We start from the raw sequence: 13,959 nt of genomic DNA on the forward strand, positions 1-13,959 counted from the left end.
CCATGAATTGGTCCAAACTGGGTTTTTTAGAGGCTCCCTCCACCATGAATTTGCCCAAACTGGGCTGTTTAGAGGCTCCCTCCACCATGAATTGGTCCAAACTGGGCTGGTTAGAGGCTCCCTCCACCATGAATTTCCCAAAACTTGGCTGTTTAGAGGCTCCCTCCACCATTAATTGGTCCAAACTGGGCTGGTTAGAGGCTCCCTCCACCATGAATTGGTCCAAACTGGGGTTTTTAGAGGCTCCCTCCACCATGAATTGGTCCAAACTTGGCTGTTTAGAGGCTCCCTCCACCATGAATTGGTCCAAACTGGGGTGGTTAGAGGCTCCCTCCACCATTAATTGGTCCAAACTGGGCTGGTTAGAGGCTCCCTCCACCATTAATTGGTCCAAACTGGGCTGGTTAGAGGCTCCCTCCACCATGAATTTGCCCAAACTGGGCTGTTTAGAGGCTCCCTCCACCATGAATTTGCCCAAACTGGGCTGGTTAGAGGCTCCCTCCACCATGAATTGGTCCAAACGGGTTTTTAGAGGCTCCCTTCACCATGAATTGGTCCAAACTTGGCTGTTTAGAGGCTCCCTCCACCATGAATTGGTCCAAACTGGGGTGGTTAGAGGCTCCCTCCACCATTAATTGGTCCAAACTGGGCTGGTTAGAGGCTCCCTCCACCATTAATTGGTCCAAACTGGGCTGGTTAGAGGCTCCCTCCACCATGAATTGGTCCAAACTGGGGTTTTTAGAGGCTCCCTCCACCATGAATTGGTCCAAACTTGGCTGTTTAGAGGCTCCCTCCACCATTAATTGGTCCAAACTGGGCTGGTTAGAGGCTCCCTCCACCATGAATTGGTCCAAACTGGGTTTTTTAGAGGCTCCCTCCACCATGAATTTGCCCAAACTGGGCTGTTTAGAGGCTCCCTCCACCATGAATTGGTCCAAACTGGGTTTTTTAGAGGCTCCCTCCACCATGAATTGGTCCAAACTGGGCTGGTTAGAGGCTCCCTCCACCATGAATTGGTCCAAACTGGGGTGGTTAGAGGCTCCCTCCACCATTAATTGGTCCAAACTGGGCTGGTTAGAGGCTCCCTCCACCATTAATTGGTCCAAACTGGGCTGGTTAGAGGCTCCCTCCACCATGAATTTGCCCAAACTGGGCTGTTTAGAGGCTCCCTCCACCATTAATTGGTCCAAACTGGGCTGGTTAGAGGCTCCCTCCACAATTAATTGGTCCAAACTGGGCTAATTAGAGGCTCCCTCCACCATGAATTGGTCCAAACTGGGTTTTTTAGAGGCTCCCTCCACCATGAATTTGCCCAAACTGGGCTGTTTAGAGGCTCCCTCCACCATGAATTGGTCCAAACTGGGCTGGTTAGAGGCTCCCTCCACCATGAATTTCCCAAAACTTGGCTGTTTAGAGGCTCCCTCCACCATTAATTGGTCCAAACTGGGCTGGTTAGAGGCTCCCTCCACCATGAATTGGTCCAAACTGGGCTGGTTAGAGGCTCCCTCCACCATTAATTGGTCCAAACTGGGCTGGTTAGAGGCTCCCTCCACCATGAATTTGCCCAAACTGGGCTGGTTAGAGGCTCCCTCCACCATGAATTGGTCCAAACTGGGTTTTTTAGAGGCTCCCTCCACCATGAATTTGCCCAAACTGGGCTGGTTAGAGGCTCCCTCCACCATGAATTGGTCCAAACTGGGCTGGTTAGAGGCTCCCTCCACCATGAATTTGCCCAAACTGGGCTGTTTAGAGGCTCCCTCCACCATTAATTGGTCCAAACTGGGCTGGTTAGAGGCTCCCTCCACCATGAATTTGCCCAAACTGGGCTGTTTAGAGGCTCCCTCCACCATGAATTGGTCCAAACTGGGTTTTTTAGAGGCTCCCTCCACCATGAATTGGTCCAAACTGGGCTGGTTAGAGGCTCCCTCCACCATGAATTTCCCAAAACTTGGCTGTTTAGAGGCTCCCTCCACCATGAATTGGTCCAAACTGGGCTGGTTAGAGGCTCCCTCCACCATGAATTTCCCAAAACTTGGCTGTTTAGAGGCTCCCTCCACCATGAATTGGTCCAAACTGGGCTGGTTAGAGGCTCCCTCCACCATTAATTGGTCCAAACTGGGCTGGTTAGAGGCTCCCTCCACCATGAATTGGTCCAAACTGGGTTTTTTAGAGGCTCCCTCCACCATGAATTTGCCCAAACTGGGCTGTTTAGAGGCTCCCTCCACCATGAATTGGTTCAAACTGGGCTGGTTAGAGGCTCCCTCCACCATTAATTGGTCCAAACTGGGCTGGTTAGAGGCTCCCTCCACCATTAATTGGTCCAAACTGGGCTGGTTAGAGGCTCCCTCCACCATGAATTTGCCCAAACTGGGCTGGTTAGAGGCTCCCTCCACCATGAATTGGTCCAAACTGGGTTTTTTAGAGGCTCCCTCCACCATGAATTTGCCCAAACTGGGCTGGTTAGAGGCTCCCTCCACCATGAATTGGTCCAAACTGGGGTTTTTAGAGGCTCCCTCCACCATGAATTTGCCCAAACTGGGGTGTTTAGAGGCTCCCTCCACCATGAATTTGCCCAAACTCTGCTGGTTAGAGGCTCAATCCACTCTGATTTTCAAAACAAATGTTGGTGCCAACCTCAACTTACTACAAGGGCCAAATTCACTGCTGGTGACAAGCTCTCCTCACTGCAAGTGCCAAATACACATGTTTCAAGGTGTTTTCCTACTGTCAGAGAGGTGGTATTGAGTGTGTAAAGTGTGTAGTTGTTAGGCTGTGATGTTGGGGTAATAGAGGGTCTTTGGTGTGTTAGATGCCCCCAGACATGCTTCCCCTGCTGTCCCAGTGTCATTCCAGAGGTGTTGGCATCATTTCCTGGGGTGTCATAGTGGACTTGGTGACCCTCCAGACACGGATTTGGGTTTCCCCCTTAACGAGTATCTGTTCCCCATAGACTATAATGGGGTTCGAAACCCGTTCGAACACACGAACATTGAGCGGCTGTTCGAATCGAATTTCGAACCTCGAACATTTTAGTGTTCGCTCATCTCTAAAAAAGAAGCCTTTTTAAATCTACCATGTGAATTTGATTAAGCCCTGGAACCAGAGGGAATCCATAGTGGCCTCAAATACAGAGGTGGGTGATTCGTTGCCACCAATCCCTCCAGTCCGTGTGAATGAGACCCTCTCAGTGCCCCAGCAACAGGAGGCAAAAGAGTTCCTGCAGAAAAATAGATGCAAGTTCTCTGATCTACCAGGGCGTACACACCTTATAGAACACCATGTAGAGACAGAACCTGGGAAAGTAAACCTCAAACCCTACAGAATACCAGAGGCATGTAGGGAGGTAGTGTCAGCTGAGGTTAAACATATGCTGGAGTTAGGTGTAATTGAGGAATCCAAAAGTGAGTGGTCTAACCTAATTGTATTGATACCAAAGCCCAATGGTACTTGGCGGTTCTGCAATGATTTTAGAAGTTTGACACTTATCCCATGCCCAGGTTTGATGAGCTTATTGAGAAGTTGGGTAATGCCAGGTACATAACCACACTGGACCTGACAAAAGGTTACTAGCAAATACCTTGGTCTAAAGAAGCCAAGGAGAAAACTGCCTTTGTTGTTCCTGAAGGGCTGTTCCAATACAGGGTTATGCCATTTGGTTTGCATGGAGCTCCTTCTACCTTTCAGAGGTTGATGGACCACATCTTGCGGCCACATTGTGATGCAGCAGCTTACCTGGACGATGTGGTCATTCATAGCCCAGACCGGGGAAGTCACCTCTGTAAGGTGCAGGCACTACTGGACTCCATAAGTGAGGCAGGCCTTACTATCAACCCTGAGAAATGTGCTTTAGGGCTGGAGGAAGCCTAGTACCTGGGCTATGTCATTGGCAAAGGGGTAATAAAGCCCCAAATCAATAAAGTGGAGGCAATACAGAACTGGCCAAGAACGCTAACCAAGAAGCAAGTCTGGGCATTTCTTGGCATTGCTGGCTACTACCGGAGGTTTGTGCCAAACTTTGCCTCTATTGCAGCTCCTCTCACTGACCTGACAAAAGGTGGGAAGTCAGTAATGATCCACTGGACATCAGAGGCAGAGGAGGCATTCCAGAGGTTAAAGCAAGCTCTATGCCAGCAGCCAGTGCTGATAGCCCCTGACTTTAGGAAGGAGTTCCTGGTGCAGATGATGAGTGATGTACCTGAGCAGGAAGCTGTCCCCTGCTGAGAAAAGTATGCCATTGTGGAAAGAGAATTTTTGGCAATTAAGTGGGCGCTGGATGCTCTGAGGTATTACCTCCTGAGGAGAAAGTATAAATTGATCACTGACCATGCTCCCCTTACATGGATGAAAATAAATAAGAACAGAAATGCTAGGGTTACCCGATGGTTCCTGTCTCTGCAAAATTTTGTTTTTGATATAGAACACAGGCCAGGGGAATTATTGGGAAACGTTGATGCCCTGTCAAGGGTGCATTGTATGATGGCCACAAATGCCCAGCCCTCCGGTCTGGAGAAGGGGGGGTGTTATGTAAGCCGATGGCTGGTCAGGTAAAGTTTTCTCATCTCACCCAGACTACTCAGGTGGGTGAGATGAGAAAACTCCAGGAATGTTTGTTCTCAGCAGATAACTTTTGTCTGCTGAGCATTTTGGTAAATGCTAAGTATTGGGCTGGATTTTTAGGAATGACAGGTAGGTTGGTAGTGGGACCTGTCATTCCACCCCCCTCCAGTCCACACTTTGGGGATGTTCCGGCAGCGACTTAGCGGTTGAGAGTCTGCTCATCAAGGAGGCTTAAGAAACCAGCTCCAGCAGCAGACTTTGACAGAGCTTGGCTGGAGAGTGAAAGAGAAAGGTCATATTTTTGGAGCTGTGTCCTGAATGACAACTGGCTTTTTGATTTCTGTGATTCTAGGCGAGGTAACCTATTCTATGTTTAGTTAGAGCCTAGCCGGGCAGGTATTTATTTTTGTATTGTTTCCTTTTGTTGCTGCACTACCTTTTTGAGTGAAAATAAACTCTACCTTTGTTTTTGGACTAAAGAATCTGGACTTTTGTGTCTATGCCACCCCACCTAGCAATCCCAGACCCTGACAGTATATTGAGATTTTCAAATTAAAGGGGTCAAGGTCCTTCCAACTGTGTCCATATCAGTGAAAATGTATAAATAACAATATACTCTTTGTGGTACATGATATATGACATTATTTTTAGTAATGCTTTAATTCAGCAGTTTGTATTTTATAATTATGTCTATGTTAATTCACTTATACCACCATGAATCTTTACACCATGCAGAGACAACATGTAAAAATGCAGAACTGAAAGCGTTTTACATACAGATACATGTTCTAGCATTGAGAGCTTTCTGATTTCTCACCTGAATTAAGCTAGCTGCGGGATTCCTCCTTTTTTCAAAGTGCTTCTGTCGATGCTGTTCCTGAACTTTTAAGGCAAATCCTGAACCGAGAATTCCCTGAAAGGTATAAAATGTTTACTATTAATAAGAATCAGCATGCAAGAAGTGGCTTCTTCCTTACTTGTCAAAGAATTTCCATCACACTGTTCAAGATTGTCTTCTCTGAGAAGTAGAAAAGAAGCTAATGCTTATTGTCTGGCCTGCACAATAGCAGGAATCATTCCATCAGCCATGTAAAAGAGGATCCGGTTGGTGGGACTGAGCTACTGAGCATGTGTGACCACCAGCATTGAACACATTAGGTGGATGTTCTGAGAAGAAATCAAAAAAACACCAGGGGCACTGTAACAAGTATTCAATAACAATATCTAGACATAGCAGCATTTTTAAAGGGCTTTTCCAAGTTGTTCAAACTTGTTCACACCTGCGCCTGGTCTCCGCTTTCAGTTTTCCATCATCTGCCCGAGAAACTAGACAGGAGACGGAAACTAGCAGTCACTTTTCAAACCCATTCATTTGAATGGATTTGCAAAGTGCCAGTTTGTGAGTGCTCATTAGAGTTTTGTGGTCTCCGCAGCGAAACAGTTTCTTTTTTAACCAGACAAAGTCGGACATGCAGGATTTTGTGTCCCGTTAAAAAAAATGATTTCGCTGTGGAGACCACAAAATGCTCACGGGCGGACACTGACTGCTGGGTTTCTGTCTCCTGTCGGCAGAAGATGGAAACCCACAAAGCAGAGACCGGGCGCAGGTGTGAACCCGCCCTAAGTAACATATGTAGTGCTTACTTTTTTTTTATTCCCACTGCTTCCAACACCACTGCTTTAGTCCTCATCTGTTTACATAGCTGAAGATTGTGATTGTTCTGTATACAGCTGAGCCCAATGACTGACTGCAACAGTCAGGTAGGTTATGAGAGGCCAAAGGGACTACTGCAGATACATCTACCAGTGTTGAGGCATTACACAACGACATATGGTGAGCATTATATTGGAAGTTATATCTATCTTAATTGTGCCTCTGTTTTGTTATTCAGATACGTAGGATATAATACTATAGGCTTTGTGAACAAAGCCTGGCACAAAGGACCAGAGCAACAGTGCTAGAGGTGGAGGGAATATTAAAAGTGAATATTGCCTATTTTACTATTTCATCATATTTCCCCCACTTTCCCAAGTTTTTGAACAACTTAAAAAAAGCCCCTTTAAAGGGAGTCTGTTATCAGAACCCAGCATTTCAAAAATATCAACCTAGTCTCACAGATAGATAGGTTCGGGTAACCTAAATGAAACAATGTTTTTCCATTGTGAATTAGCATCTTCATTGTCAAGATATCTTCTTGGTCACTTATCTCTTGGGAGCAATAACAATGACCTCAAAGCTCCATACTGACATAAAAGATGATATCTTGGCAACAGAGACACTTATTCACAAGGGGAAAACACAATATGATTCAGGTTACCCTAACCTCCACATTGCTACATAGTCTTTTAATGTAATAAGATAATTTATCTTATGAATAAGAAAGATCATCATGGAAATTGCTGCTGCCTTGTAAAGAGACAATACTGAAATGTCCATTCAGTGTGATTGACACATTAGCAACGAGAAATATAGTAACCTAACCTTATAAAGAAACATAACTGTGGAGACTGAGTAAAATAGAAGTATCTTTTTTTAAAGAAATTAAATGTCAGCAGACACCCACTCCTTCTGTAGGAAGTTTCCAGAGAAATCCATTGTGATGTGAAATTACATTAAGCATCATCCTACTTCATTGACGGACTCTTCCCACTTCAACTGCAGTGCAATTGTCTAACTTTCATTTTCCATCTAATTGGTGTCAAATAAGCAAAGTAAACTTGTAAGATCTATCTCGAAGCCTCATTAAACAAGAAGGCATTTCAGATAGCCATTGATTATAAATGTATCCAATATTGCAGATCTCTGGAGGAGCAGAGACGACCTGTGAGCTAGAAATCACAGTCCACTGGAAAGATATATATTTACTCCATTGATTAGAGCACAAGGGTCCTTGCTTAGAAATGTACACAGAAAAGAGGAAGAAAAAGAAGAAAATATATAGAAACTGATGCTAGATACTTTTTTTCTTTTTCTTTTTTAAATGTATGTCTTTGTAGAATTTATGTCAGTATGTCTTTGTAGAATGGGAGGAAATCCAGGCAAACACATGGAGAACATACAAACTCCTTGCAGATGTTGTTTCTGGCGGGATTCAAACCCAGGACCCCAGCGCTGCAAGGCTGCAGTGCTAACCACTAAGCCACCATGTTGCCCCTTGATGTTAGATACTTTTGAGTAAAAAAAAAAGCCTAAGTATTTCAAGTATGATACCTTTGTTGGTAACTATTACCTTTGTGACACAGAAGTATATTTAAATATCCCTATATTTTATAAACTGGAGAATAAATGTATTGCTGGATTACAGTAGTCTTAGGCCCAGTTCACATCTGCGTTTGGTATTCCGCTCGGGGAGTCTGCTTGGGGACCCCCCAAATGAAAACCTATACGCATTAAAAAGCAGTTAGCAAAGAAACCACATGGACCCCATAGACAATAATGGGGTCTGTGTTGTTTCCGCTTGGTGTCCGCACGAATCATGCAGAGAGAAAAGTATTGCAAGAAGCATTAGACAGACTAGTGTTTCTGCTTCTAGCAGCTAGGGCTTCCTTAGACTACTCTCCCAGAAGGATGACAACATGGTCGTCATTCCTTATACAATCTCATAAAAGTCAAGCAACATTTTGAAAACTCTTAGGGTCGGTTCACATTAGTATTTAGCTAGGAGTCCGCATGAGGACCCCCCGAACGGAATACCAATGCAACTGCAAACGCTGTGCGGTTAAGCAAATGGACCCCATAGACTATAATGGGGTCTGTGTGCTTGCCGTGCACTGCCCGCATGAATCTTGTGTGCAATCTTGCAGTTGCGTTGGTATTCCATTCAGGGGGGGGGGGGGGGAGGGATCCTCATGCGGACGGAAGCCAAACACTAATGTGAACCGGGCATTACTAAGACACTAAAAGCACAAGACTTTTATGACAGACGTGATCATCATCACTATATATATATATATATATATATATATATATATATATATATATATATATATATATAGGCCATTTTGTTAGTTTGGTGAATAATACTCACTGCAGGTAACGCAAAGAAGGAAATACCAAGCAGAGCAAAACCAGCTGAAAGAAGTCTTCCTAGCCATGTATGAGGGGTTTTGTCACCATAGCCAATGGTTGTCAAAGTGATCTGCAATACACATGAATAGATTAAGATGCATACAAACAATAAACTCATAGGAGACATGTGGCTTCAACATATTTTCCTTCTCCTGCAGTGTGATGGTCTAATCTATTGTGAAATATAGTTGCACATGACAATGCAGTGACAATGCAGCATAGTGTTTTACTGACACTGCTGTCACATATTACCTGTGTAACAGTGGTCAGACCCTGCCAACTGGACATTGGTAACATATCCTAGCAATATACTACCAATCTTTGTGATGACACAATCCCTTTAATAAGCCAATAACAAAAACTTATTTCATTTAGTTAGAGTGCTTGTACACAACGTGGTCACAGGTTGGTAATGTGCCGCATGTCAAGACCATGTGCAGTTGTATGTTTTGGCATTATAGTTTTCAGCAGCATGGCTGTTAGAGGTGAAGAACATGGTTTTGCTGTATGGTTCTCGACCGGGCTGCACACTAAAGCCAACGGCTGCATTATTCACTACACCTTTGCTAAATGTTTAAAAAGTCAAGCAATTACAATAATATATCAAAATTGCAAGTTAACTACAGTTGTGAACAAGCAGGACTTGGGGCCTGAGCAGAGTGCGTTACAGTTCACCCTGAGTAGGCCACGTTCAGGGACTCTGTAACTTTAAACAGCTCTAACTCAGGAGCCTTGGGGTTAGAGCCGCAATCTTGGTCTTGTTTTAAATCCAAGAATAAGACCAAGTTATTAAAATTCTGTCTGTATACCACATATAGATTTCAGATATCAATGGTTAAAGCTGAGGTGCATATAACGTACACTTTCACTTTAACCATTGTATATGAAAACAGGTGCCGCTGACAGTATAGGGTGAGAAGAAAATGATTGTATTATTCTTCTGTTCCTGTCACTTCAGATAACCCAAAGGGAGGGGATATCATGGACTTTTGTTCATAATATTAGTCCCCCATTGTCAGTCAGAAGCATGCTTGCCATTTAAAGAGGACCTTTCACCACTTTTGGGCACATGCAGTGTTATATACTGCTGGAAAGCTGACAGTGCGCTGAATTCAGCGCACTGTCGGCTTTCCCGATCTGTGCCCGGTGTAAAGAGCTTACGGTGCCGGTACCGTAGTGCTCTATGGTCAGAAGGGCGTTTCTGACCATTAGCCAGAGACGTCCTTCTGCCTCGCGGCGCCAATCGCGCTGTGCTGTGGAGCGGAGAGGAACGCCCCCTCCCTCTGCTCAGACAGCTCGTCCATAGACGAGTATTATCAGGAGAGGGAGGGGGGAGTTCCTCCCCGCTCCACAGCATAGCGCGATTGGCGCCGCGAGGCAGAAGGACGTCTCTGGCTAATGGTCAGAAACGCCCTTCTGACCATAGAGCACTACGGTACCGGCACCGTAAACTCTTTACACCGGGCACAGATCGGGAAAGCCGACAGTGCGCTGAATTCAGCGCACTGTCAGCTTTCCAGCAGTATATAACACTGCATGTGCCCAAAAGTGGTGAAAGGTCCTCTTTAAGTCCTTATATGCTGCTGTCAATGCTGACTGCAGCATCTAAGTCATCTAAGTCGTTTTACAATAAAAAGTAAATTGATAGAAAAAAACAACACCAACAACAAAAATCACACAATTGGAATCATCACATTTGTAACAACCCGTAATAAAATTAGTATTATTTATTGTACATAATAAACCATAAAATTCAGTTGGCAGAATTGACGTTTTCTGTTCCTTTTCTGTTCCTTTTCACCTCTCAAAAGCAAAAAGTAATAACACTGATGAAAAAAATGTATGTACCCACAAAATACAAGGTCTTATAAAGCTACATTCAAATAAAATGAAAAAGTTATGAACACGGTAATGCAGAGAGGGATAATGTGATAGATCAGTATAGAGGTGAAATACACATAAAGCACTGGAGTTATGAGTCAGTAATATTTATTTCAGCCATAAATTCAAAATCAATAAAAAAGTGACAATTTCAGGAGGGTTTTTACAATTGTAATGTGACTGTTAGGGTATAAATATCAGTTAGTGGTAGCAAATCTTAGCGCTAGGTATGTTTTATTCTAGTAAAATAATCTGCATGACTTTCTTTGAAGAAAACAACTTTCTATACATAAGAGCAATTTCCACTTACCACTTACCATAGCTGTACTTGCCAGAAATTAACTTTCAATAATGAGCATGCAGTCCGCTGTCTTAGGACACACCGAAGAATATAATTGTGGACGCTGCAATTTTATGTCATTACTTCATATGGAAGCGACAATCTACTTGTTTATTCCTTTTACACTATTTTTTACTTGGCTGTCTGGCATTTTCTAAGAATAGCTCACATTCTACAAACAGTTTTTGAGCATCTCTGGAAATAAACTAATAAACTAACACATGTGGCCATATAAATACAACAGTACAATATACAATATACAGATGTGTCCACCCTTAACTTAGTTTGAATTTGGTCATGGACTCCAATTCCTCATGAAACGTATTCAATATGTTATGCAACAAGCTCGTAAAATCCCTGACAGGCTGCAATTCACAATAGGCCACACATAGACATACAATATTGTAAAACACTATTGTTCATCTTGTGAGAGACATATTTGGTCATGTCCAGGTACGAGGACAGGTAGCTTATCTGGTAAATGTAGTTATTTTACCGCTTTAGCACTTTCCTTCTGTAGATATGGCCTACAGTTTCCAAATTACCTCTCATCAGATTATGATAGACTCTGAATAACCATCATACAAGTCAACATTTTCTAGGGGCCTTCAGGAAGATTTTGGATTATCGTGAGTGAGACAAGTCACTCCCTATTTATATAATTCCACATGTGTTAATTCATAGTTTTGATGCCTTCAGTGTGAATCTACAATCTTCATAGTCATGAAAATACAGAAAACTCTTTGAATGAGAAGGTGTGTCCAAACTTTTGGTCTGTACTGTACATTGTACCATTATTATAATGTATACTGTAAAATGTCAGGTAGGCCCAAATTGCAGGCTATCTACTGCACAGACCTGGTTAGAAAAAGAGACAAAGCTCCCTCCATTCCTGAACAATCAATGCTGTTAGGTTTTGCATCTGATATTCTACTTAGGCTCTGTACTAGTCATTACTGTATTAATGAGCTGGATTGTCCTGAGTACTTATACAAGACCAGAGAAAATGGACCCATACATGGCTTTAACCCCAAGCAAACAATCATATTTATTATGGTTTCATATGAGGACCAGAGGACTGAGCTGTGAAATGCAAAACAGGTTCTATTCCTATGTGTTTTGCAGCTCAGTCTTGTCTATTGAAATGATGGCGCCCATGGAAAACATGAACTACACACAGATACCATTCATGTGCTATTCTTTCCATTTTCCACAGACTTACACATGACCACGTCATGTATGCGGAGTCTATAATAATAAACCCACCAATACTGATTTAGATTTCTCTTTTCTTCATTCACTTTGTATTTGTTCAGTATCAAAAATAAAAATAAACTAAAATGAACTATTAATACTTGATAGTTACTTTGAAGTGTTTTTTCCATTACCTGTCCAAAACTTTGCAAAGTACTGTACTGTACTGTATATATATATATATATATATATATATATATATATATATAAAATATATTTTTACATTTACACAATTATGCCTCTCAAAAAGTGATGGTTTGTAATTTACAAAATAACTATAACATTTTAAAGGGATATTCTGTTGACATTGTCCAGTGTTTAGAACCTCACTGATCAACAACTACTGACTATTCCTGTGGGTAGGTGGAAACTTGTTTCACTGAATTATCCCTTAATTATTAAATATAAATATTTGTAATGATATTCATATTTTCTATTTGTTCTATGTTAATTACTGGTATACAGCCTGTAGAATTATACATAGAAAGATGGCAATCTACAGTAAATCTATTTACAGGGGCCAGGTCAGTGACTTTGATGTACCATGTACAAGATATTACAGGAAAATAACCACTCCTATTTATTCCATTTATTTTTGCTTGCTATTAAAGCAATGGATTTAAAACTGATGGTCTGTTCATTCCTCCAGAATAAATTACTGGTGGTCACCTCCATTCCATACAGAAATCAATTCAACATTGGAATTTTCATTGGAATTTTTTTTAGTTTAGCCTCCAAGCACAAATATCTCCATTAATTCAATATTGATTTTACTTACCGTACCCCACCATAAAGCATCTGCATATGTTTGAAATTGTGTGTTAGCTTCTTTTTCCACCAGATATACAAGGAACGATGAAAAGATAAGCACTAAAAATCCTATATACCAAGCTGTGATGAGTTCCTGCAGAATAAACATAACATTTAAGAAAAGTATCAATGGAAAGAGTCACTTATCATTGTTAGTATTTTATAAATGACGGTTTTCAATGACTAATAGTTTGAGTAGTAATTGGTTGTAGTGAGTCCAGAGTAGGTGACAAAAGTTACTATTTTACAAATGCTACCTTTTCCTACAAATAATGTTATACTATATTCACATTTGCACTGAAGGCTGTGCTAGGCATTTTCTGTAGAATATAATAACTACTTTATTAATTCTATTGACCCAGCCATTGTCAGGAAAAAAATGTGATTCTTGAAAAAGCAGATCCTTTTCTCTAGTCCTAGACAACCCCTTTAAAATTGGAATTAAAAGATTTATGTAAGGTTTCAGGGAACAAGCTCATTAAAGCTAAGGCCCCATGTGGCGTCTTTCAGCAAAACACTGCAGGAAAAACCGTGGTGGCAAATATGGACTTGCTCTTTCAATTATACCTATAGGGAAACCGCCAGTGTTTAGGTATTATTGACATGCTGTGATTTCCTAAACCGTGACAGTTTTGGAAAACATGTTTGCGGCACTTTTTTTTTTTTTTTTTTTACTGGTAAGTGAGGATGGGATTCGCTAGAATCCTATCTACTTTGCTATAACTGTTTTCTGTGGCGTTTCTGCCGTGGGCAAACCGAGGCATGTATACTAGGTGGGCCCTGGCCCAAAACTTTATGTAAGGCTGCTTTCACACGGAGTTAACACTCCGCTCATTTTGACACGTAAACACATTCAGAGTGAGCACAGTAAAACAGAATCCCATTGAGTTCAATGGGTTCGGCCTTACGCGCGCTACCCTTTGAACTGAATGGGAGGCTTTTTTACCTATTGCTATCAATGTGATGCATGTGTATTCAGTGAGTAGCGTGCATAAGACCGAACCCATTGAACTCAATAGGATTCTGTTTTACTGCGCTCACTCTGAAC

At 42.2% G+C, this 13,959-nt stretch overlaps 1 protein-coding gene across 2 annotated transcripts in view; it reads right to left on the reverse strand.

Annotated features, from left to right (window-relative positions):
- Positions 1-13,959, reverse strand: part of KCNQ5 (potassium voltage-gated channel subfamily Q member 5) — a 504,835-nt gene that overhangs the window by 103,865 nt on the left and 387,011 nt on the right. For both annotated transcript variants that reach the window (XM_075268353.1, XM_075268351.1), the window contains exons 5-7: positions 12,880-13,005; positions 8,586-8,696; positions 5,375-5,470 (exon numbers count right to left, since the gene is read on the reverse strand). In XM_075268353.1, coding sequence (XP_075124454.1) covers positions 5,375-5,470; positions 8,586-8,696; positions 12,880-13,005 — 333 coding nt within the window. The remainder of the gene's footprint in view (positions 1-5,374; positions 5,471-8,585; positions 8,697-12,879; positions 13,006-13,959) is intronic.

Source organism: Leptodactylus fuscus, chromosome 3 (assembly GCF_031893055.1).
Source record: "Leptodactylus fuscus isolate aLepFus1 chromosome 3, aLepFus1.hap2, whole genome shotgun sequence".
In the NCBI taxonomy this organism is placed as follows: domain Eukaryota; kingdom Metazoa; phylum Chordata; class Amphibia; order Anura; family Leptodactylidae; genus Leptodactylus; species Leptodactylus fuscus.